At 36.2% G+C, this 26089-nt stretch overlaps 2 protein-coding genes across 3 annotated transcripts in view; both read left to right on the top strand.

Annotated features, from left to right (window-relative positions):
- Positions 1-26089, top strand: part of LOC135849911 (JNK1/MAPK8-associated membrane protein-like) — a 172957-nt gene that overhangs the window by 108821 nt on the left and 38047 nt on the right. The window lies entirely within an intron of this gene.
- LOC135849909 (uncharacterized) lies at positions 4965-13109 on the top strand. Its single transcript, XM_065370548.1, has 3 exons — positions 4965-12806; positions 12879-12948; positions 13033-13109. Exon 1 carries the CDS (start codon positions 5203-5205, stop codon positions 10537-10539), a length of 5337 nt encoding a protein of 1778 aa, XP_065226620.1. The 5' UTR covers positions 4965-5202; the 3' UTR covers positions 10540-12806; positions 12879-12948; positions 13033-13109.

Below are 26089 nucleotides of genomic sequence, written 5' to 3'. Positions count from 1 at the left end.
TCATAATTAATTAGTCCCCTGATTAGAACCCAGGAATATGGCTAAATTAGTTCCTACTTGAGACTGACGTGAATAACCTTCTCAAGTAGGGTTTACATGCTTTAATCATCACGTGTGCATTAATCTCCCCCTACATTTTGGCATCCTTGGTGGGGAACGATATTTATTTACTGAAATATTAATTCAAGTAAAAAATTCCTATGGCGAACCCAACCCATAGGTGTAGAAATAAGAAGAAATTAATTCTATTAATTCCAATTATTTCTACATACCAAGATATTTCGAAGAGAAATACTCTTGGTTCTCTATGATACAGTATTTCATTGAAGAATTTATTAATTCTCCGGAAGAAGAACTGATTAGTTCATTTGCGCAGATGAATTAAAATTCAGAGAAAACTGCGAGAAGGAAGTAAGTTTCTCATGATTATTGTATCCATGTATTTTTGTTAATCCCGCCAATAGAATTGATTCTATCAAGTCAGCGATTAATTCACGAAACATGCCAAATACAACAGAGATTTACGTAAATATTAATTAATTCAATTCACGAAAATGAAGAATGAGAATTTATCAACTTATTGATTCAATTTACCATGAAATTACCCACTCATGGAATTCATTCTCATTCTCAACGATTAATTATGGTGTTGAAAATTACTCGAGCTCGAATTTAACATCTCACACCATAATATAACACCTCGTAAATATTTATTCATTCGTAAATCTCCGCATTATTTATGTAATCGTATTCGTATGCTGCAGAAAAATTTGTTATTTGTGTGCGTTTTAGCAACCCTTGGACTTCGAACCCCCTGGGGCAATTCTACCACCAAATACATCGTAGTAAATTGATTCAAATTATGTATTACACATAATTATTCACCATTTAGCAGCTTAACGTAAATATATCCACTCGATTACATATTATTTCAAATTCAATTATCAAAAAATTCGTTCATTCCAGCTTCCATTAAGCATAGGATTTTTATCACCTTTTATGAACGAAATTATCAGTCGAATTCATATCTAATTCATGCTATTTATTCTCCATGGTTTTATATTGGATGGTTAGAAGACCAGTTCATCCAATTTCGACATATTAATGGTCATGATAGTTATATTTTTCATTATTTATGAGAGGAGATATTATGGAATATGTATTGTCATTAATTCTATGAAAATATGACACAAGAAATTATAATTCTCATACACGTATTGGGATTTATTCATATGCCCACGAACGACCTTGAACTAGAAATCAAACAAGTCGTAAATGTGACAAAAGTTGCATTGGGTTTTTTCCCATTTCCATATTCTTTCCACTCTATACACGTTTAGATGAAAAATACCTAAAATCGGACCAAAAGCTGGCGCTTAGATTAGATAACGGAATTATTCACGATATAATACAATAGCCGCGAATGCCTACAAGATCGTTATCTCACATTCACGACACATTATACACGATTGTTATCTCATACCTGTCAATTATTGCAATAAGAGTACCTACAGGCCAGTAACTGGGGAAATACGTACGTGTATTTATCAAGATTAAAATAGCAATCTATTGTTTACCCTTCGCGATTACGCGAGAACCGCTAGATAATTGAGCTATTTTTACACATATTGATTCCCTAATCAGCATCCTACGATTGAGTATAATACATTCTTTATCGCATTGAGGAGTGATTGTAGCTACCCATCCGCGAGACGTTGCGAACGGTGTATCGTTATCTACCCCTTAATAAATAACCGCGAACATTACGTACATAATCATTTGGTGCGAAAGAACCTGCAGAATCCCTTATCTATGAGATAACGATATTGGTAAAATTTTATAACGCCACCACCATTGGAAATAACGACTACATTTCGCGATTATCTATCCCTACTCCCGGAAACAAGTGACACACCCCTTCTTTCACGATATGAGTAGTAGGTCGATAGGTCAGCAGCCAGTGGATAGAAGTTTCATTATGTTTTTCATTCTCGACTAGTTAACTTCTAATTTTGCTACTGCTTCTTATTCATTCATTTATCATTAATACTTTGGTATTGGTACAATAATATATCGACCTGTGAAATATAGTACAGTTATTTACGTAATTACTAATTCTATTAACTAACTCAATCAGTTAATAATATACTGCGGAAATACTTGGAGAATTTATTCTCTATTGAGATTTATCATTTTTCCGGAATTAGCAGATTTTACGCTGGTGTGTCAATTATTTACTTCTACATACGTCGCGGTGAGTATTATTGAATTTAATCTTCGTTACCTGTCAACGTCTTCTGAACCTGGTGAATAAATACAAAATTAATTAGTCAATTTATTCGTAATTATTTATGTGGATATTTCTTTGGACTCACTTACGTCTACCCTGCCAGATTGTATTTTTTCTGACAATTGTAATTTCCGGAGTGCTGTACTTATATGAATTGATCGAACGATCCATTGGTTCAATCCTCAATTACGCCGATATTTCTGAAACATTACACGGAGATATTTATTTAATTTTATTCATTCTAATAAAATTCGAATTAATTTGGTATTTTCTTATTCGTAATAATCAGAATAATATTGACGTTTAACTCCGAATCGAAAATATTACTGCATCGGAAATTTACGTAATTACTAATTCTATATTATGAGCAATGGAGACAACGACCGTAATTCCAACGGAAAACAAAGAAAAAAGTCAGCTCCCCCCAAACCATCACAGTTATTATCACGTCCGAGATGGACTCGTGAAACTGCTCGAAGGATTGCAGAATCAGACCATCCAACTCAGAGCACCGAAAAGGGAGCTACATCAAGATTCGTTGAAGAAACCCAACGATTCTACAATGCCAAAAAGAAGACTCCTTCTGAACAATCCGTAATTATCAGTCCCACAACTACTAAGGTCAATGGCAAAAAGAAGGTTCGATATACCCTTCCAGATGGTACCATTTTGGAACCCTCCTCTTCAACTCCACGTAAATCTATTGAACATCAACCCATTCGTGTCAATTTATCAGCCGTTCAAGAGGAAGATGACGATGAAGATGAACGTATTGAATTGGACGCAACATATCATTGGATCGATGAATTTGATGAAGTACCTGAAATTAATTTAGAAGTACCTCCTCCAGCTGTTTTGCGACGAGCACCTCCAGCACAAGATGACCAAGAAGATGAAGTTATTACTCTCGGTAATGACGGACAACCAATAGCTCGTTCCATAGGTGTCAACACTGGAGAAGAAGAAGAAGAGGAACACGGAAGAGTATATAGCTTCGAACCTTTTGATCCCGAAACTCCTTATCCGGAAATCAATGTTGACGATTTCGACATTCCTGAAGATGCAGTTTTATCATTACAACACGCTCGAGGAATTATTGATTGGGTAAAAAGAGAAAATAACGGATGGGCTTCTCGGACGTCTGCAGTTAAGGATCGAATTAAAGGTCTAGAAAGTGGGATTTCTACCACTCGAGGCGATCTTAAGGATGTCTACTTAACGGTTCAAGAACAACGGTCTGCAGATTATAAAAATATGAGTAAATATTTGAACGAAGAATTAGGTAAGACTTCACGTAAATTTAATGTATTTGATAAAATGATTGCTTCTTTGAAAAAGGACGTTGTTCATATTGATCGTAAAACTGATGCGATTGAAGAGGTTACCAATGAACTTACTGATTCAGTAGATGATTTGTTCTATTACAATGCTCATGGTAGGTACAGGACGAAAATTCCCGAGTCGACGTCACGCGGAGACAATATCTCCGATGAAACACGTAATAATGATCGACGTTCCGGTCCCGGTGGTTCGAATAATCGAACTAATCGCAGTCAGCAACCTGACAGTGAGAGCAGCGACGACGACGATGATCAGGACGGAAATATTAATCCTTTCAATGAATCAGGCGTTTTTTCCAATAAGATTAATCGAAAGAAAAATACCAGTTCCCGAACGAAACCACGTCAACGAACTCTTCGATACGATCTTGAATTCCTGGAAGGTAAATTAAAATTAAAAGCTAAGCATTTACAGGATAACGGAATTTATTACGACGATACTAATAAATATGAAGTAATGAGTTTCATTGAGAAGTTTGAACACTTCATGCGCGATCAAAGAGCTAGCGAATCGCAGTATCGACAGTTGTTTTCGCAATTAATTCAAAGTGAAGAAGCTAAGGCTTATAAAGAACATGCTGATCCGAAATTACGTTATCTCGATTTTAGGGATGGATTTGTTCAGAAGGTATGGGATGGTGTTGAGCAAAACAACGCTCGAAATCATTTTATGAAAATGCAATTGAACGCCAAATCATCGAAGAAACTTGCTGGCGAACTATTAAAGTGGTTCAATATTCTAGCCGATTCAGATATTACCGATGCCATGTTATTAGACACGATCTATAAGAAAGTTCCTAAGGACTTGAGGTTCAAATTTTCGGAATGTCAAGAAAATCGTATTCGTTTCAAAAATAAATTACAAGTTATGCGACGTCACGAAGAATACACTAATACGAATTCTGAAAGTAAAGATCAAAGTGTTCCTCCTTTTTACAAATTCTGGATGCCTCCCTATATGTCGACTCCGAATCGTGCTCCAAATAATCGTGCGATAAAAAATTTATTCAATAAAACGAAGAATAAAGGAAATGATACTCAAAAGGAAAATGCTGTCATGCCTGGACCTAGTGGTACATCGAACGCTGCTGCCGGAACACAAACCGAACAAAAAGAACGTTCAAAACACCCCTATCGACAAATGCGTAACTATTTACATTCAGTTGGAATTAATATGAATGAATTAGAAAAAGCATTAGCACATTACGGTGAACAACAAGATGAAGAAAATATAAGTTCCGATTCTGATTCCGAATCTGACGCTGAGGAAATCAATGTTTCAAAAAACTTGAAGAAACCCTCCACGACGAATGTGGAGGGGGACGAACAGTAATTAATTCCATCTCATTTAATCGACCTCCAACTCCACTCGACGACTATGAAATTATTGGTGACAGTCTTGCGTATTATATTAAACACGGTGCTGCATTATTCGATCTCGATCCACAACCTTATTTAAAGGAAATTATTTTATTAAAAGAATTGGCTCATGAAATAGAAAATGCAACATTCACCAAACCACACGTATTGATTTCATTAGGCGACTTCGAGTTAAATAATTCTTCAATAGACATGAAGTACGTTCATACCTATGTAGACAGAATTATGCGATTATTGGTCAATAAACAATTTAAGGACATACTCGTTATATTTCCTCCAGTTCGTCCCAAAGCTGACGATACTGCAACAACTTCGCACAGGCGTTGGCTTGATTTTCTCCACGTTTTCAAGGATGTTTGTCCAGCACGGAACGTTCGTTACTCATTATATCCAGCAATATTTTTTGCAGAAGAAGTAAAACTTGAAAATCTAGGAAGAAAATGTTTAGTTGCTACTGATGCTAACGATAACGTAATTCCAGATAAGAAATTATTTTACCTAGACGAAGATCAGAAAATTTATAGATTGAGAATCCAAAATCGAAATACCATTCTCAAGTTTATCAATGATTTGTGCGAACCAACTGAACGATTGATGGATACACGTGACCCTGTTACGATTCAAGATATCTCAACTAGTGAAGATGAAGGCGCTCAATTTGCGGCTCGACCAGATGGGTCGCTGGAACATTTGACAACCAATTCATTACGATTGATTGAACAAATATTAGGCTCTCCAAATCAAGAAGTAGCTTTAGATGTAATGCAAACCTTGAACACTAGTACTGGTGCGGGTGAATCTCTGGACGATACACTGAATACATCTGATGACTTTAGTCTTGCTATTCATGATACGATTCCACCTGAGTCAACGCATAACGACGATCCCGATAAAACTCCTACAGAATTACGTAATTTTCCAACTTTTTCCGTAGGTATGGTTAATCGCATTTCAGTAAACGAAGAAAACACTGATTCATTCAATCCTTCTAGCTTCAACAAAACTCCAATGAAAGTTTCTGAAATGAACAATAATTTAAGATCGCAGTTACTTCACGTTAGAGACGAAATAATTACTTGCGTAATACCACTACGATTAGGAAATACTAATTACCCAGCTCAACTCGATTCTGGGGCAGTTCCAAACATCATGTCCGAAGAAACAGCTTTACATTTGATCAAAAATCATTCTGATGATTTAGATTTTATTGCACTCGACGAACCGGCCGTATGTGTGCTTGCTGATTCAAAGGAAGCTGAAACTGCGAAATATATTATTGTTCCTACGTTATATTTCGGCTCTCATGCTCTTAAAATACCTTTTTATGTACTCAAAGGCTGCAATCATATTTTTCTCATCGGTACTCAGTCTATGGAATACTTAGGAATTGAGCCTCGTATCAGACAACGTAAAGCTTTGTGTCGACCATCTGCCAAAGTCCATACTGAGGTTATTAATTTTATGTCGCCGTCAGAATACGAGGGTAAGCTATTTGTTTCCGGAGCTAGAATGAAAGAAGAATATAGGTTGGTAATGAACGATATTTTACGAAGAACTAATACTGAAGATAATTATCATCGCCTACCTTACGGTATCATCGACGATGGACCAGAAATCTTTCTTGCCAAATTGGAGTCCGACTTACAAGACGCTGTCGATGATAATCGAATCAATACCGAGCAAGCTAGGAAAGCTTTCAACAAATTGAGCCAATTTCACGATGTATTCTCCAAATTCCCGGGAAAATATGTCGGTGAGAAGATTCCATTGAAGTTCATCATTCCTGAAACAGAAATAAAATATAAAGGAGCTAAGTACAATCCATCGAAAAAGTTAATGAATGATTTACGTAAAGAATTACAAGTAATGATGGCCACGAATGTCATCGAACCATCAGACTCCACGTTCATTAACCCCATCGTAGTTAACGTTAAGAAAAGCGGTGAGATACGAGTGTGCTTAAATCCTGTCGATTTAAACCCCATTTTAGCCATTAATTACAATGAAGCGGGATTATTGGATAGAATCATTACTGAAGATGCCGAATCCAAACTATTCAGCACTCTCGATTTTGTCTCAGGATTTTGGCAACTTGTATTGGATGAGAATTCTCGCCAATATTGTGCTTTTCAGGTTGATGGACGCGTGTATCAATTTATTCGTTTGCCCTATGGCTTGAAAGTATCTTCGGCTCTCTTTGTAAAAATGGTTAATGCCATAATACCTGATAAAGCGGGAATTACTAAATATGTCGATGATATTTTACTCAGATCTGCGACTTTTGAAAATATGTTGGAATTATTGGTCGAAGTACTTACGATATTACGGTTAAATAATCTACGCCTAAATGCAAAAAAGACAACTTTCTTCAAAGGAAAAACTGAACATCTTGGTTTCGATTTAAGTCATGCTAAAATTTCGAAACAATCGTGCAAAATAGATAAATTTAACGATTATATTACGAAGCACACGAAGAAAGGTAAATTTATTCTTAAAGACAAAATTCAAATACTCGAATTTATAGGTCTTACTGGCCTATATCGTAGATTTATTCCTACATACCAGCAGATAATAGCGCCATTATATGAACTAACGTGCGACAACGTACCATTTGAATGGGGACCTCGTCAAGATGCTGCTGTTGAAGAATTGAAGAAAGAATATACCAAAGATTTTGATTTAGTTCCACCGAGAGACGATATTGATCTCTATTTAGATACGTATACTTCAAGTGATGCGATGAACGCAGTATTATATCAGAATTATCAGAATAACGATGAAATAATAATGTTTACGAGTCATAGTTTCAAAAGTCATCAAAAGAAATATACATTGATTGAAAAAGAAATGTATACCCTTGCTAAAAGTATCAAAAAGTTACAGCTATGGCTCCATGGCCGGACAATTCATGTCCGAAGCGACTTATTATCCATCGTACATAAATTTGAAACCATAGCAGAAGTCCACCGTAAAGCCGCCGGATGGATCACTTTATTCAATTGCTACAACTTAATTTACGATTTACGAAAGAGACATAAGAAGTGGTTCGGAATGCAAGCTCCCGAACTCACTATCAACAGTGCCAATTGTTCAAATTTTATCCTCGATGAGTATGATATTTCTACACGTATCAGAGCTCAGCTCTTGAAGTATTTATCACGACTTAGTCATTTCCAAAAGCGAGACTCAAAATGTTTAAATATTATTCGACGTTTAAAAACCCCTGACGAAGAATTAAACTCCAGGGAATTATCGATTAAAAACAACCTCGCTAAACGATATTCCATCGATGTTACCAACGATGAAGAATTATTAATGTTCAATTATCCCGATGAGAGTAGAGTACCAGTTTTACCAGACGAAATATTTAAAGATATTATTATATTTTTACACGAAACTTACGGTCATATCGGTGCTAATAAGCTTGAACTTATTTTCCGTCGAATGTATTACTCATCGAATGCTAAATACTTTATTCGTCACATAACCAGCGAATGTTTAAACTGTAAAGCAAATAAAACTTATTCAGAACGTAAGCCATTAGAATTTGGATATACGCAAGCTCACTCACTTGGAGATGTAATTTCCGTTGATATTCTTGGTCCGATTGCAAACTATTCTAATCAGCCGCGTTATTTACTGGTATCGAAGGACGTTTTATCAGGACGAGTTTGGTTATCACCACTGAAGAATATCGTTCAAGAAACCGTAGCTATTGCCATGGAATCTGTAATCAAACAAATTACATCAGATCAACGTAAAATTCGTAAAATTATCACAGATAATGCAACTCAGTTTACTAATTCTATATGGCGAAAATTGCTGAAGAAATATAAAATTAAAATTGGACACTCCACGGCCTACAACCCCCAATCCAATTTAGTCGAACGTACTATGCGTATAATTGGTGACCGGTTACGAATTAAGATGAATAGTACTGCTGATGGAGCTTACTCGCATCATGGTTGGTCTACTTACATCGAGGATATCGAAGAGGAAATAAATAATACTCCTAACGACGTTAACGTTCCTCCTAACGAAATCTGGAGCATTTCTGAGTTCGATACTGATTTTCCTTCTGAAAGAGTTAAATTTGATGCTAAATATCATTTACGTAAATTCCGAGAAAAAAGAAAACAAGATGAATTACCTTCAATTACTAGTGAAGAGCTCTTAAATTCCAAGCTCGATTTACTGAACAACGTTTATATTTCCAGCGAAGATGTTGTATGGGTTTCAGTTGATGGAGCCTGTGCAAATAACGGTTCAGATAATGCCATCGCTGGCATTGGCATCTGCTGGCATCCTGAAGGCAAACAAAACATCTCAGAAAGAATCAAACTCGAAAATTATACGCCAACGAACAATTTAGCAGAGGCTGTTGCGCTACTTACCGCGATGAAAATAGCCATTCATAATAAAATTCTTCGATTACGAGTTATTTCTGATTCTTTGTATTTGACATCTGCCGTCAATAATACTTTTTCAAAATGGAGCGAAAATGATTGGAAGAACTCTGCAAAGAAGCCAGTTCATCATCAGGAATTGTTCAAAGAGATTATTAATTTGAAATCGCAATTTGAATTATTTGAACTTACCCATGTATATGCTCGTGAAACGGACTTTGGGAATTTTACCGCTGATAGATTAGCTCGTAAAGCTGTCTATACCGTGGATCATGATTTAGCGTTGATTGATTCGCTGACTGAACACCAGGCTCTTATTCGATACATCAAAGAGAAACGCGAAGATATTTTCCAATCTAAAGAACAGAAACATAATAAGCGTTATGGAGATCCTAGGATTTATCAGCCTGGAGAACTTGTTATGATTACTAATCACAAGCAGTCTTCGGCTGATAAAGGAACTACGTATAAATTATATCCTAAGCGTTTTGGGCCATATGTTATTAAATCTCACACTGGGGCAAATTGCTATGAAGTATGCAATATTGCAGACAAAAGTGATAAGCGATTAATAAACGTTAGACAAATTACAACTTACCTGAATTTACGTCATTTAAAGCTGCTAGCAGAAGAACCTAAGCTTCGTTCTAAATGGGATAATCGATCCTTGCAGAAACGAATGAAACAATTTGCTGAGCATCGTGATTTGCTAGAGAAATTTATACAAGAACTTGAATCACAAAAACAAAAGAAAACCACATCAAAAGTCGATGATACGACTGAGGATGAGAAATTGATTCAATTTAACCGATTTCGTCGAAAATTTAGAAAGAAGGTAGATGATTATAAATCTCAGCAATTTAATGCTGTATTATCAAAAGTTATTCCAGATGAAAAATCTCGCGAAGATCTTAAACAACAGGCTAATCAACGATATAATATGCGCAGGCGTATGGAGATAAATTACGACGAAGGAACTGACATACCCGAAGATGAACCTCGAAGGGAGAGGAAAAGGTTCAAACACGTTAATTCTATTATACTCAGTTTGCTTAACCATGATCAACGAATTGCGTTGGTGCATTCGTTATCAGAACTCCCCGATTGGTCGACAGCTTCCTAAATCTCCCTCGATCCCACCTGTTGAATATTTTCTACCTACCTTGAAAAAGTAACTTCAATTTTTGTTCATTCAATATTAATTCTTCTTCAAACGATCATCTCTAACTCGCAAATACCTCTTTACAAATATATTACCTATTTGTTCGTTTTATTTATTCTCGATTAATCCCATTTTAGCAGCATTGTAAATATTATTTCAAATAAGAAGATTTTATTATTTCAGGAAGAGCTTATTAATTCTATTAAATATGTATGCTTTGGACAATAGCTACCCTCTACGTTATGTAAATAAAGCAGAAAACATCGTGAGAATTCGAAGATTTGATGGAGTATATCAAGACGTATTTTTACCTATTACTTGGGAAAACCTTGAAGATAAATTGGTCAACGAAGGATGTGACTATGGACCAATTATGCCTCTAGAATATCAAGAACATTTTATTTACGCTCAACAACATTTTTTCATAAGCCGTTATATTTCTCTCTCACGTTACGATGGTATGCACATTATGAGTGCTTTTCTGAACGGTTGGTGGCTGATTGGCGATGGCATTTCACACGCTATCGTACGTCAAGTGGTAAAAGAAGAAAAAAGGGTTTTGAAACTATGGGATACCTCAAAAGTTTCAGGTACAAATATCTCTGCAAAGAGATTATGCCACAACATCCAGCATCATAAAATTAAAGTACCTAAACGAATTATTCTTTCTATTGGTAGTCACGACATCTTAAAGGAGTCATTTACCAAATGTTGTTACAACACTAAAGAATTGATTGCTTTTCTGCTGGACCAGGGTGTCGAAGACATATTGATTCTTCCCAATATTAATTCCAGAATCCTTCCAGATCAATCATTGCGTGGTAAATTCCGAAATTGGCTCAAAGGAGATCTAATTAAAATTAACCCACAAGTACTTAAGTATGCTCACGCTCTCGAAGAAATTATCGATCGAGCAGACCCTTTCTTTAAAGATGGAGCTGGAAATTACTACGCAAACCCTTTAATTTATGCAGAACTTGCGTACAGAATTGTAAAATTCACACAGTCCCTGGAAGCTTCTAACCAACTTTAATCATTTCTACCGATATTTACGTAATTATCTATTGTCCAACACTTGTACATACTGTATTAATTTTAAGAGAAGAAGTTTGATTTTATTTTTTCTACTTTGTGTTATAATTACGTCTCTACTTATTATATAAATAAAAAAAAAAAAAACTACCTATTAACGTGTACGAATTATTCCATTTTTTCTCCTCTCAACCTTGAACAAAAATTTACCAGATTGATTTCTGTCGCATAAGAAGTTATATTTAGCGATGGAAAGTGATAGCCGTACGAGACGACAGGAGGGGAGGGGAATAAGATAAGGAACCGTCGCCTAAAAATTATACAAAAGGCAGATTCCTTATCGCATTTATTGCTTCTACGAACTGAACCTATACCATCGATGCTGACATACGATTATTCAACGTTTAGCTTTCAATGCGAATGTCTCTCTCGAATTGTGTGTGCTTTTATTTGCGTCGCCATCTTTTTCGGTAAATATTATTTGATTTTTTCTACACCATACTAGCCTAAAGGCATTTCATGAACTTCTTTTCTTAATTGCAGTGGTGTTTTTGTGCGACTAATGCGGTATTATATTTCGATTGGATTAATTTAGATTGATGCAAATTATCCTGCTGTAAGTACCACGTTGTTATTATTTACCATATTTGATTGGAAGCTACTATTGCGATACTCTTTCTATCCATAATATCTACGACCATTTTATATAGCCTATTTGATTGATTCGTGAATATCTTTCAGTTTTGGATATTAATTCAGTGACTTTGGTCAGATTGTGTCGCAGTGGATTCATTCTTATAATAAGCGAATCTTGATTTAATTATAAGTTGGAAGCTGAATAAGGTAAGCAAGCACACGATATACTTATTTGTTCTACTCGAGACAAGGTTTTAATCCGAAAAACTTATTCACTAGCATTGATTCCGATCGGTGTGTGTTTTCTACGGCTATATCTATCTATGCGTGAAAATTGAATTTAAAAGGTAAGAAATCAGCTAGGATATTTATTCCATAATAGGCAAGACTAAATACTCCAGTCGTATAGATATTTGTTGATTAATTGCGTGCAATTCGTTCATTAATTTCAACATTTATTCATTGATTAATCAGAAGTCAACGTGGTATTTTGGCAACAGCCCAGCTGTGTGATTTTATTGGCGATTTACGATATCAGCGAAGAATATTCAACGTTGTTGGTAAGAATTAAGTTCATATTCATTCATTACTTAAATTTCGTCATAATTTAGCAATTTCGATTTGTTTACTAGACGATTATTGGTTCGATTAATTCGGCGAATTGTTGATACGGTTTCTTCAACTTGAATTCAACACGACCAGGTAAAATACCATTTACAATTTGTCACTATTTGTTACCGATTTATTCACAAAGCTATTGAATTTACGTAATTACTGTTCGAATAGGCTAACCGGGAATTATTTCGATACTGTTTAGATCTGACTCTGACGACGCGGATTTCTTTGCCAGGTACCTATTACTCTTTATACGATGAATTTTCACAATCTTATTAAATGGGAAGGAAACCGGTACTATTTTTCGAAGAAAGAGATTGACAATGATGTTCATGATGCTCGTAGAGCTTTATACAAAGAAGACCTATCTCTTTACAAGCCCGAATTAGTTCGAGCATATTTCAACGAACCTAACTCATTCTACCGATCAAAAATTTTCGACCCTGATAGACCAATCACTAAAACGTATGTCGATGACATTATTTGTGCAGAACCTAATAATGATTTCCCAACTGATTTTATCCAATCTATAGACATAGATATATCGGATTCTGACACTAATTCTATTCATTCCTCTAGGGTCATGGAATCGTTCAAAGTGCCTATGTGTGAACGCTGCGGCGACGGTTTCGAGATGCGTCAAGAAGTTGTAAAAAACGAATATTGCCCGCACGTATTCCATCAAACCTGTATTAAAGATGCAACAGAACAACGGACCCCGGCTGGAAATTTTAAGACGGTGAAAAATAAATGTCCAAACAAAAACTGTAACGCGCTCCTTGTACGCCAACGGTACAACTATCTATCCTTCCGTTTTGGTACACCATCATGCGTCTGTACGAATCAATCGCATCGAATTAGTATTGACAACCAGGGAGAAATAATCCGTCGACAATCCGAACGCATTAACCATCTCCAAGAATCTCTCGAAGATGCTGAGGCGGTGTGTGTCGTACGGTTGAATAGAATTTCGGATTTGGAACAACAATTGTATAATATCAGACGTGAAAATGAAGTTAATCATCTCGACGGTAAGTTTTGTTGTTTTAACCATCCTGAATATACACGTACCCATCATCATCGTACCAATTACTTTAATTACGCTGAACAGAAATTGTTTCTACGCGAATTGCATTTTTTCAATTACTTCACCTGTGGAAACGAGAATTTACTACCTATACCTGTTGACATTAATTCTAAAGATGTATTCGTTTCAAAATTTCATAATTTAAGAAAATTTAATAATCCATGTGTTCCCACAGATATTGATGAAGAATTAGTTCAAGAAAACGGTGAATACGTCGAAGATACGATTGATGATGATATTAATGAAGTAGACAATTGCGTAAATACCGATAATAATAACGAAGAGTCGCAAGATACAGTACAAGCTGAAAACACAAGCCCAATTGGACGTAACGACCTGAACGAACCGATTGATCGATTATCGTCGATGTTCGCCGCGAAAGAAGGTATTATTAATCATTCTATTGATTCAATTAACAAGTCAACTGATTCATCTAATTCTAGCATTCTTTCTTTATTTGAAGCTGAAGAGCGTGAGTTCCAACGACAACTAGACCTGCAATTGGATGCGCAAGATGGCTTAATTGCCAAGGTTCCTGATACGTTACCTCCAATCGAAAAAATCGGCGAAGCTGGTCCATCACGCCAATCGACGAATACTGATCAAGTATCAATCTACGGTTCGACTTCATCGTCGGTCATCGTGTCGCCTAAGACTATCGAGGAAAATAAAGAAATTCATTCGAAAACATCAGAAATCAACCTCGATGATGTGAACATGCCACCTGCTCATCCGTCAACTGAACCGCCAGTATTGGCAAATGATGCTGTACCATCGACTTCACGATTTCGCGACACCTTCCGTCCAAGTGGCCGCAACGTATTGGGAAGTTTTTTCAACGCACATAACGTGCTGGTAAACCATATCGTGGCACCGTCTGCGAACGCTACACGCATGTCGCGAGATCCGCGGACCCGTAACGTAATATCGCCACGTGTGGCCACTATCGCCGAAGCTCAAAGACCGTTAATGGACGATGAAGACGCTCCGAATGAAGACTTCCGCAATGAACGTGAAATACGCATTTACGACGGAGGAGTAAACGGCCATTCAATGCAAAGAGCGATCTTTCCTAACCGCCGCAGTAATATTATGGCGATTCTCGAAAGAGCGAACTACCATTATGGCCATCAAATTCAACATCAGCTGAGGCAAGAATTTTCATTTCAAACGCAAGAAATGTATTCATCGGTTTTTACGACTTGGTCTTCGAACGATAACCAGCCATCAACCCATTGTTTCTTCAATGGGTGGTGGGTGGTTGGTGATGGCTTGGCACATTCGTTGGCGAGAGAGCCATTAAGAAGAAACTCCGTTCTGAAGAATCGGTGGGATAGGTCAAGATTTGCAGGGAGCTTCATTAGCGCCAAAAGGCTGATGCATAATATTGACAACCATTTGACAAACGTCCCGCCTTACGTAATTCTCTCTATGGGAACCCACGACAATACGCTTGAAAATGAATTGGCTACTCGATTAAACACCAACCTCGTCCTGAAATGTTTACTTGACCACGGCGTACGGCGAATTCTAGTTCTTCCGACTATCGTAGCTCCTAGACGAGAAGACGCTCAGAGATTGTTAGAATATCGCGACTGGCAGAGAAGTATCATGCCTCAGATGGATACGGAAAGAATTCACTATTTAGAATTCATCGAAGAAACTATCGATCGCGTAGAGCCCTATCATTGCGATATGGGTGGTATCCTATACGTTCATCCGTTCGTGGTATTCGACGTAATCTACAGAATTAGCCATCTTCTCGCCTACAGGCCGTAAAGCAGACATTTACGTAAATATTTATTTTTTAAGGTGACATTTTTCATTTATTTTTTTTACTTTTTCGTTTGTCAAATTGTGAATTTATTTTCGTTGAATTTTTCCTATTTTTAAGTTGTTTATTTGACAAGAATGCGGTAATAAGCTGAACATGGATCGGTATTTGTTCAATTCAAAGCTCGCTGTTTTTCGATCAACATAAGTACCTATGTTAGGACTTATGTTTTGTACCATTACGCATTCTACGAAATTATTTCTATTATAAAAACTAAGCTAATTTGTTCTACGAAGCATTTATTTACGTATATTGTTTATTATGATTAATTTTTCTACTTTTTCTATGATATAATAGGAATTTTCGGAAGTATTTTCTATTTTTACGTGTTTGTGAATTGTATTTCCTTGTTTGATTCTTTTTTCTTGTTATATTTCTTATGCATAATCATTTTTTCGAGTTCGTGTATACGTTGTGTTCACTAGTATGCCAGTATTAATAGGCTATGATTTTTTTTTTATTTTTTTTTTGATAATAAATATTCAAGAGCTGTAAGAAGTATACGCTCTTCTGCATAAATCGCATTATTTATTTGTTCATGATAATAGTGTCAATTATTTCCATTAGAAGGTGATTTGAGGCAATTTATTCACTACTTGGGATTATCGGTATCAAAGTTTCAATTTGGTTAATTTCGCGGCTCAATCAACTTGACATATTACAGAGGGAATCTTGCAATTTGATTGATTTAATATTCGTGATATTTACTGAAAAATCGGTTCTATTTTACCATTTACGAGACCATATTCTACTTAACTCGTCACTTAGTGACCATACTATACTGCAATTAATTCTATTTATGATTCCATCTTCCGTGTACTCAATTCTCATACTAGTAGATGCATGCTTTCACCTGAAATTATTATATGCTGAAATCGTATAAACTCTGATAATTTACAATACGGAAATATTCACAGCCATTTATTCAAGATAAAATATTTTACAGGTACAATTTATCGGAAGAATCCGTCTACTAGAGATAACAAGGTATAAATAGAATTTGCCAGACGAATACTACAATAATCTGTAGGCCTTTGCTACATGGATAATCCCCACCTACTTAAATACAATGATACTTAACAGCCTTATAAAGATAATCCCTTCCATTTACAGCATTTTTTCGATATAATATCCACAAGGAATTTACGCAAATATCTATTAGCCTTCATTAGTATTTTGAATGTTGACGTGATCATTGCTAGTGCTCCATTTCAGTTGACGTACGCGATTTTGTGCTATTTTTTGCTGTTTTCCGTAAAATTCGATATTTTATTTTGTGGAACGAGATTATGGCTGCTGCTAATTTAACGCACTCCGTTGAGCTGAGTATCGCCGTCTGTACCATTTGCGATGATACGCTAGCTGCTCCGCCGGCTGGATCTACAGCACCTCCTGTCTTGGTAACCGGTTCAAATTGCCACCACGTAATGCATCTCAAATGCCTGATGCTAAAAACAAAGGGTATGATGGATAGGAAATTAAATTGCTTATACGATAATTGCGGTGCGTCGATCTCTGTTACTTCAATTCATGAAATCGTAGTTAAAGTATCGCCTATATCAGAGAGCCTACGTTTATTCGTTAATAATTCTACGCGAGCTCAAATAATGTCGCTCAATCAAGAAATGAATAGTACATACGAGCAGAATAATCGACTCAACGGTGAAATCCAACGAACCTTAGATCGTAATGCCGAATTGCAAGCTCGCAAGAGACCGTCTAATCGAAGATTTACGTGCCAAACTCGCATCTCTGAAACTTTCGATCGATTCTATGCAGACGCTTGATTCCGATTCCAAGGAGTCTAAACCTAAACAGAAAATCGATAATCAGTCGTCAATTCCGTCTACCTCTGCATCACCTACATCCAAGGTAACAGTTGAAAATTTACAAGCCGCGCTACGTAATTTCGAAACTGACAACTCACCGCCATCAACTTCCGGCTACCGAGCTCCGATCCCAGCCGATCAATATTCGCCATCGTCCGCTTCGTCGAATAATTCTGCCATGAATTTCGATCAACTTTATCATCCGATTCTCGATGCTGTTGTACCCGAACCTGCTCCAGTACCCGTACCTGAGCCAGCAGCTGCCATCGTACCTGTAATGAGAGAAAATCGTCGCTTACAAGTAAATCGACTTGATATCAGTAATAATTTTCCTATTACATATTACCATCGTCCGACGATCGGTTCGTTCCCAAAGGTGAGAATTCCAGCTAATGGTGTAATAACTACTGCGACTTTTCATATGTTGATTTCCGAACTACCTTTTTACATCGATCGTCAAGTGCCACGAGACGTTGCTAAGTACATAAATGACCACAAGTTCTATTTTTACATCGTATCGGGCAAGCTACGTAGATCTGATGGCGTACGTGAACCAGTCTATTTTATCCAGGGCCATTGGATCATTGGAGATGGCATCCTATGTGGTGCTGTAGATGATGCTGTCGCCGGAAACATTGATTTGGTCGATCAACTTCCCTCGAATCTCTTCGTGAACCGATCTATAACGATAAAAGATATTCAGAGGAACTTACGGAAATATGTGGTAGTACTCCCTAAATACATTATTCTTTCTCTTGGACATCGAGACATAGCCAACGGTACACCGTTGACCGATATCACCGAAGATGCTAAGAAGTTATTGGAGTTTATTCTCAAGACGCATGTTTGTAAAATCGTTATAATCCCTCCAATCTACACTAGCGAGACGGAGCAGACATGTAAGGACTTACGAGCTTGGCTTCGATATACGGCAGTGTTATTAAGTCGTTCCTCCAGAATTGTCTATCTACACGAAGTGGAAACTGTGGTAGATCATCATTTACCAATTGCACACTGGTCAAACATTCCCGCATTAACACAGAGTAGTCATCTTGAAGTTTTACTCGGCTTAATTCCTTATCTTGCAGAGCGAAGACTGTTGAAGCCATTCATGAAACGCGCCAATACAGATGAGCCCGATCACGCTGAAAAAAGACGATAATGATTAACAAAGTACCGATGTATCATATTATATAATATCGCGATCAATAATTACTTCCCGTTTATTCTGCCGATATTTTCGTAATTATTCTTGCGCATAATCTGAAACAAATTAAAAACAAACGCTGTTAATTTTTGTTATCATTACTGATAGATTATCGATACTTGTATTTACTACGTCATCAATTACTGGACCAATTAGAAGTGTGAATTAAATTTGCCAAATTTTCCTATTTTTTTTTTTTTTCTCTTTTTCGAAGACTGAATATTTTTATTTAATTTTATTTAATAATCGATTATTATTTTGCTGGACACTATTGTTTCCTTATTATATTGAGTATATTATTTCTTGAGTTGAATTATTGTTTCATTTATTACATAATGAGTAATTCTATGATCGACGAGAATCTTAATTTCTTGAATGCTGCTAATGAGCAATTATATATCTGGTATTTGAACTCGGTTTCGGCACTATGGAATGCAAGTATACTTCATTCTTCATTTGAAAATTCAAGAATCATGCCTGCTAAAAATTTGGAAATAGGAATTTACGATACTAACTTTGGAAAATTTATTCATTCTCCACCTTACAGTAATTACAAATATGCCTGCGACGGAAAAAACTTACTCGTTCTTAACGATATTAATTCTGACACCTTGAATTCTCAAAAATTAATTGTAACAAATGAAACCAGAATATTAAGTGATTATGACCTATTCTTTTCTTGCAAAAATATTGATCTGAGCAACACATTAATTCCGAAATTTACAATTGTACAAGGTGTACCAGGCTGTGGGAAAACATTGTTTATTCTAAGTAACGTAAATATTCTATCAGATCTTGTATTATTTCCAACCAAAGAAGGAGCTGAGAATTTTCGAAATAAAATGATTTTGAAAAATGAACATACTTTGGATGAATACCATTTAAAACGTAATTACAGAACAATTGATTCTTACCTAATGGGTACAAATAATAGGAATTATACACGATTATTTATAGATGAAGCATTTTTAGTTCATTTAGGTGAAATTATATTTGCTATAGCGAAGTCCAACGTGAAGGAAGTAATACTTGTTGGAGACAAGAATCAAATCCCATATATCAATCGTTCTTTATTACCAACTGTACATTTTTCTACAATATCAGACGACTCCGTTTCGAATTATACCTATTTATCAATTTCTCATAGGTGTACATTAACCACCTCAGCATTATTGTTTCAATACTATCATCACGGTATGTTCTCATCGTCGCAAATACATCATGAGATGAATCTCGTCAAACTGAAAAATATTATTTCCCTACCTCATATAGTCGACGCTCATTACTTATGTTTTACTCAAAATGAAAAACAGATCTTAGCACGTAACGGATTCCCAATTAACACGGTACATGAATACTAGGGTGACCCTTAAAATGCAAAAGTAAATATTTTTTTGGTCTGACCCTCTAAATTTTTTAATTATATCATAAAATTCTCGAATACAAAATTTTAGCCCATTTGGAGGTCATTAACCTGTGCCGACTTGGCCTAGAATGTTTAAATGGGATTTAACATAGGTTTTTAAGTGAAAATTGCATTTAAATTCCTCTTAGGCGCCAAAAAAATAATTCCGAGGGTTTTTTACAAGAAAATGCTACAAAAGCATGTCAAAGACCATATAAAACAATAACAGGTTCATGGGGACCCCCCTACCCTTCCTTCCAGCCCTAAAAATATAGTGGAAAATTCAATATTTCCAGGGTGGGAAGGAAGGGTAGGGGGGTCCCCATGAACCTGTTATTGTTTTATATGGTCTTTGACATGCTTTTGTAGCATTTTCTTGTAAAAAACCCTCGGAATTATTTTTTTGGCGCCTAAGAGGAATTTAAATGCAATTTTCACTTAAAAACCTATGTTAAATCCCATTTAAACATTCTAGGCCAAGTCGGCACGGGTTAATGACCTCCAAATGGGCTAAAATTTTGTATTCGAGAATTTTATGATATAATTAAAAAATTTAGGGGGTCAGACTGAAAAAATATTTACTTTTGCATTTTAAGGGTCACCCTAATGAATACCAAGGGAAACAATCAGCCACAATTATATTAGTTCGTTTAATCAATCAGAACAATTCAATTTTTGATAGTATTCCACATATAATTGTAGCGCTTAGCCGTCATACTACGAAATTAATCTATTACACAGTAAATGATTTAGACCTACTTTCATCATTTATACGACGATCAAGTAATCTTCAACTTTCTGACTTGACTGCTGTATCCGTTTCCAACTGCTACATCTGAAATAAAAAAAAAAACACAAGCTCAATTATTACAGAAGTTATATTATTTTATTGATACATCCAAAGCAAATAGGTACGTATTTACTTTTACACTGTACTACCTTTTGGACAGTTGTCCTACTTGTTAAATCATTACTTTTTTCACATTTTGCTTTTCATTCTCATTTTTCAAATTTCTGTAAATTTTCATTTTCTATAGCATTACGTAATTATCTTATTTTTACGTATTTTTTCTTTTTTCAAACTTACTTTAAGCTGTATTTTCTATATTACGTAGTTTCGTATTGTAACTTCTTTTTGTAATCTTGTGGATGTTTTCCATGTTATTTACTTTTATCTTTCTATACCTCGAATTCTTGAAGATGTTTATTAATTCTATTACTTCCGGTACACACTACACGAGTACACAATAAACTACATAAATCGGGGCAGTGGCGCTGGATATTGGTCATCTACTTATTGATTCTATTGATTCTCCTGCTCTTTTTTGGATTTACGTACCATATTTCGACCTCGCTACATGTGTTACCTAAATCGGGGCATATGTAGAGGGAGAAAAATCATGCTTTTTATACCACTTAGCTGGGATAAAAAGTATTGCTGTATTACCCAACCTGACGCGAATATCCGCGCCGCGAGCCTTACCATAGAAAGGGGTAATTCCGCGAAATATGACCTAATATCCGGCCAATCACAGCGCACCATCGCGCGCAGCCGCTGCATCCGCAGCTTGTCCCATATTCATATTTTCATCATTGAGCTCTCTCAAGCTAGTTTTTTAAGAACTTCAGTATTCATTCTACTGCCACCTGACCTGGTCAGCTCCAAGACTACGAGCTTGGACTGCCAGGGAAGTGTGAGGACTAGTCCAGTGCATTGATTCTATTGATTCGAATGTACTGAAACTAGCACAGAGATGATGCTCACGAGGGATTATTTTCCTATGGCTCGGATTTTTCCCCATTTATTCTATTTATTTTGAGTCAATAGTAGTGTGTACTATTCCGGAAGTACATACATATACAACACCAAACAGCAATTTTTAATTATCATTCTGGTGTTGGAATGGTATTTATATTGTCTTTCCCAATTCCAAGGTATTTATCATTTATTTTCTTAGTTTTTATAACAAATACTTTCCTTTTCCCCAAATCCACAAGAATAGGCTATGAATGTAGTAATTCTTGTTTTAACTTCAATTATAATTACGTTTCTTGAGATACCAACGAATGTTGATCTTTTCTCTACGTGATGAAGTAATTATAAACAGTTTTGAAGTTCATTTGTGTTTCTATTTCTTTACATACATACGATCCTACACATCTAAATTCGTCCTATGATTATACCTGGGGTGGGTCCCTCACTTAGGTGATAGGTAATGTTGAGTAAATTTATTTACGAAATATTAATTATTATCCTGACTCATACCCGCTCTCGTATATAGGGCTGGACCCCTAAGTGGAATTCTCTGGTTCGAGGGGGTCCTGGTAGTGGAAGGTGAGATTCATAATTAATTAGTCCCCTGATTAGAACCCAGGAATATGGCTAAATTAGTTCCTACTTGAGACTGACGTGAATAACCTTCTCAAGTAGGGTTTACATGCTTTAATCATCACGTGTGCATTAATCTCCCCCTACAACCTATCCTGATTCAAGCTCTAACATGTATTTTTTTCCAAAGAAAGTACATAATGCGCCCACTTGGTACTGCACATGTACTCATACAGGTCAATGGGTAAAAATACACATCTGAACCGGCAGACGCCGATTTTCGCGATAACCGCAAAAAATGGTTAAAGGCAACCCACATAGACCCCAAATGAAGTGATTTGTGCTGAAGTTGATTTTTAGCCGTTCCAGAGCAATTTCAAGTTTCTGGAGAAATTATAAAAAATCGCTGGAGGCTCCAGAATGACTGGAATTGAGGTTTTACCTATTCGGATTTTCGAAAATAGGATGGAGCTCGATTTCGGATGAGTAGCATCGCAAAAGATTGAATATTTAACATTTTCAAATTTTGGCATTTTTTCCAGTGTGCAAAAATACACATCTGAACTGGCAGAAACCGATTTTCGCGACAACCGCAAAAAATGGTTAAATGCAACCCACATAGGCCCCAAATGAAGTGATTTGTGCTGAAGTTGATTTTTAGCCGTTCCAGAGCAATTTCAAGTTTCTGGAGAAATGATAAAAAATCGCTGGAGGCTCCAGAATGACTGGAATTGAGGTTTTACGAATTTCGATAGTTGTAAATGAGTTAGGGATGCCATCTGAACCACTTCCCGAGAAAATTTCAATTTTCATCAATATTTTCTATTTTTGGTATTAATTGACATTTTCTTGGATTTTTCAATTTTCAAAAATTCACCAAAAATCGAGAAATCAACTTCAGCACTTGAAATTTTGGATTTGGGGTCCTGAGGTGGTCCCCTTTCGATCGAGCTTTGATTCGTTCATTTTCGTTTCTGCCGGTTCAGGTAGTTCCCTTGCAAGTGGCAAATTGATGTTTGAAAACTCCTGAAAAAATGGAATTCATCTTTTTTAAAAAATTTTTTGAACCTCAAGATATGATAGCTGAAACTGAAAACTGAAAACTGAAAACAAACTGAAATTAACAAGTTTTTCCATGTAAACTAAAAAATTACTGCTTAATTCCAACTGTTTCAAAAAGATTTTTTTTTTTTTGGGGGGGGGGGGTGTAAGCTGGATTAAAACAACAAGGTACTGCAAAAAGTACTGCAAAAAGTACTGCAAAAGTACTGCATTTCTTCCGAAAAATTTTGTTAGACACCCTGTAAAATGATTATACAGGACGTTTAACCCATACAAGCACACATTTACATAGACATTGACTGGGATTACCTTACAAAACGCGAGGCACAAACGAGTAGAGCGTTCTCCACTTCTACACTCCAAAGAGTGTTTTCTGCGGACTCTCCGATGTTGTCACCATCCGGGCTTGCTGTGTCAAGCAAGTTTGTCGGATCAATGTCATCGTATAAGATGTTTGATTCGTCAACCGCATTGGGTTTAGAATCTTGTGGGGAGTCACCCACTGTTCCGGATGTTATCCAGCTCTACTGAATCAGAAAAATTCGGCATTTTGCTGAAGATTATGTCGGATCCTCACTGATCCTGAATAAGAAAACAAAAATTAAATTAATGAATGAAAAAATTAAAGTAGGCTGTATTAAACTTATTAAAATGAATTATTTCGACACCAGGTTGCCTATCTGTACTTTGTAGAAAAAATTCCTTCAAGGTGGAAAATGATGAAATATTTCACTGTCATTTCTTTCATCAAAGTGCATCCATGCTTACAATCAATAGGAAAATTGATATGAATGTGGTCGCATGCTTAAATACGACGTGTTCGAAGTAATGCCAGATGTAGAAAGTAATGACGGGTCGTAATTAGGTTGCGGAAATGGTGCGGGCATCCTGGGATTTGAGCTCGAGCAAACGGAGCTTTGAAGTGGTTGGGGTCTAAAAGTAGACAAATGGGCCCCATGATGGGGATCCATTATGGCATTATAGCGGGCGAAAAGTGCCGCGTATTCACGTTGAAAGTGTTCAGCCTGATTTCTAAGGATCGCATTTTCTCGCACGAAAGTGCTTTCTAAGCGAGTCAAATAATCCTGTTCAGCCGTAATTTGGCTCGAAAGCTGGGAAATGTGTGCATCCACAACGGTTTGCACACGGAATAATCGAGTTCTATGGTTAATTCGATAATAACCATTTGAATTGAGAGGTTGGTGGCAACCTTCTGCCGGGCATTGGAAAATCCTACAGCCGTTATCGTCTATTTGGCGTGAATTAAGATAGTACGTGGATAAACAGGCGTTGTGGAAAAGATGGTGACAAATTGTGATTACAAGAAAATCACCAATGGGAGGTGGATCAATACCTGGCAAAGCCAGAGACCTATCGCAGGCTTCGCACAATATTTCCCTATAATATGAGATAGACAGCATAACGCGAGAACGTGAAAAATGAGCAATTTTGCAGTGTGTTAAGTTACGTATTGTAACAAAAAGCACACCAAAGTTTTCGAAAGTACACAAAATGAGGCAAAATTATATTAATCGCGAAAAATTCAGGTACAAAAGACGTAGAATGCTTACCAGATACCAGATACCTCTGTATGGGAGCTCGTCGTTGCACATAATAAGCTGTGGGTGACGATTGGAATTGCTTCGTCTTAATTTTTACAGACGAAGAAAAATAGAGGATTGAAGAAATGTCCCCACCTTTAGCACATAGGTGGAAAATTATGAAATATTTCACTGTCATTTCTTTCATCGAAGTGCATCCATGCTTACAATCGATAGGAAAATTGATATGAATATCATCAAGTATATTTTTAATTAATTGACTTTCACAGTTTCAAACAAATTTCTCAAATAAAAATTGAATTGCTTGCAAAAACAGGCGCGTCCGCACAAGCCTTTGATATTATTTCTTTCAACTCATCCAGCGACTTTGAAGCGTGTCCACTTGGTGATCAAGTCGAGTTCTCGGCGAGATAGTTCCACCATACTTTGTCTCTCTTGTCTTTCATGAAGCCCTGCTCACAATAAAAATAAAGATTACTTAGAAGAAATCGTGTTAGAAATGAAAACTAGCACAAGAACAACTTCCGAATTAGAAAGTAAATTCGATAGAAGAATACTTGGAAAGTGTGCTAGTAACTGTGAATTTCAAACAATTTATACCAGACTTATGCGAGTTCATTCACCATGAACAGTGCCCAGTAGTCAGAAAAAAATAACATACGAATTACAAAAAAAAAAATTTAATTTGCAAAAATGAGTAAAAATGGACAGAAAAAAATAAAAACATACGAATTAACTTACATTTCGGTGCACGGTCTCCATATATACTTGAATTTTCCTATTTTGTTATCAGAAAACTGGGCTATACAAATCAGAAAACATCATAATTAATTCAATTCAGGTTTACATATTAATTTTCAATAATATTGAAATTTACCTGTAATTGTAGCACTACGCATATTGACGATGGCAT

This window comes from Planococcus citri, chromosome 1 (assembly GCF_950023065.1).
Source record: "Planococcus citri chromosome 1, ihPlaCitr1.1, whole genome shotgun sequence".
Taxonomy (NCBI): Eukaryota; Metazoa; Arthropoda; class Insecta; order Hemiptera; family Pseudococcidae; genus Planococcus; species Planococcus citri.
Note: the sequence above shows the minus strand (reverse complement) of the source record. Positions and strands in the feature narration are given on the sequence as shown.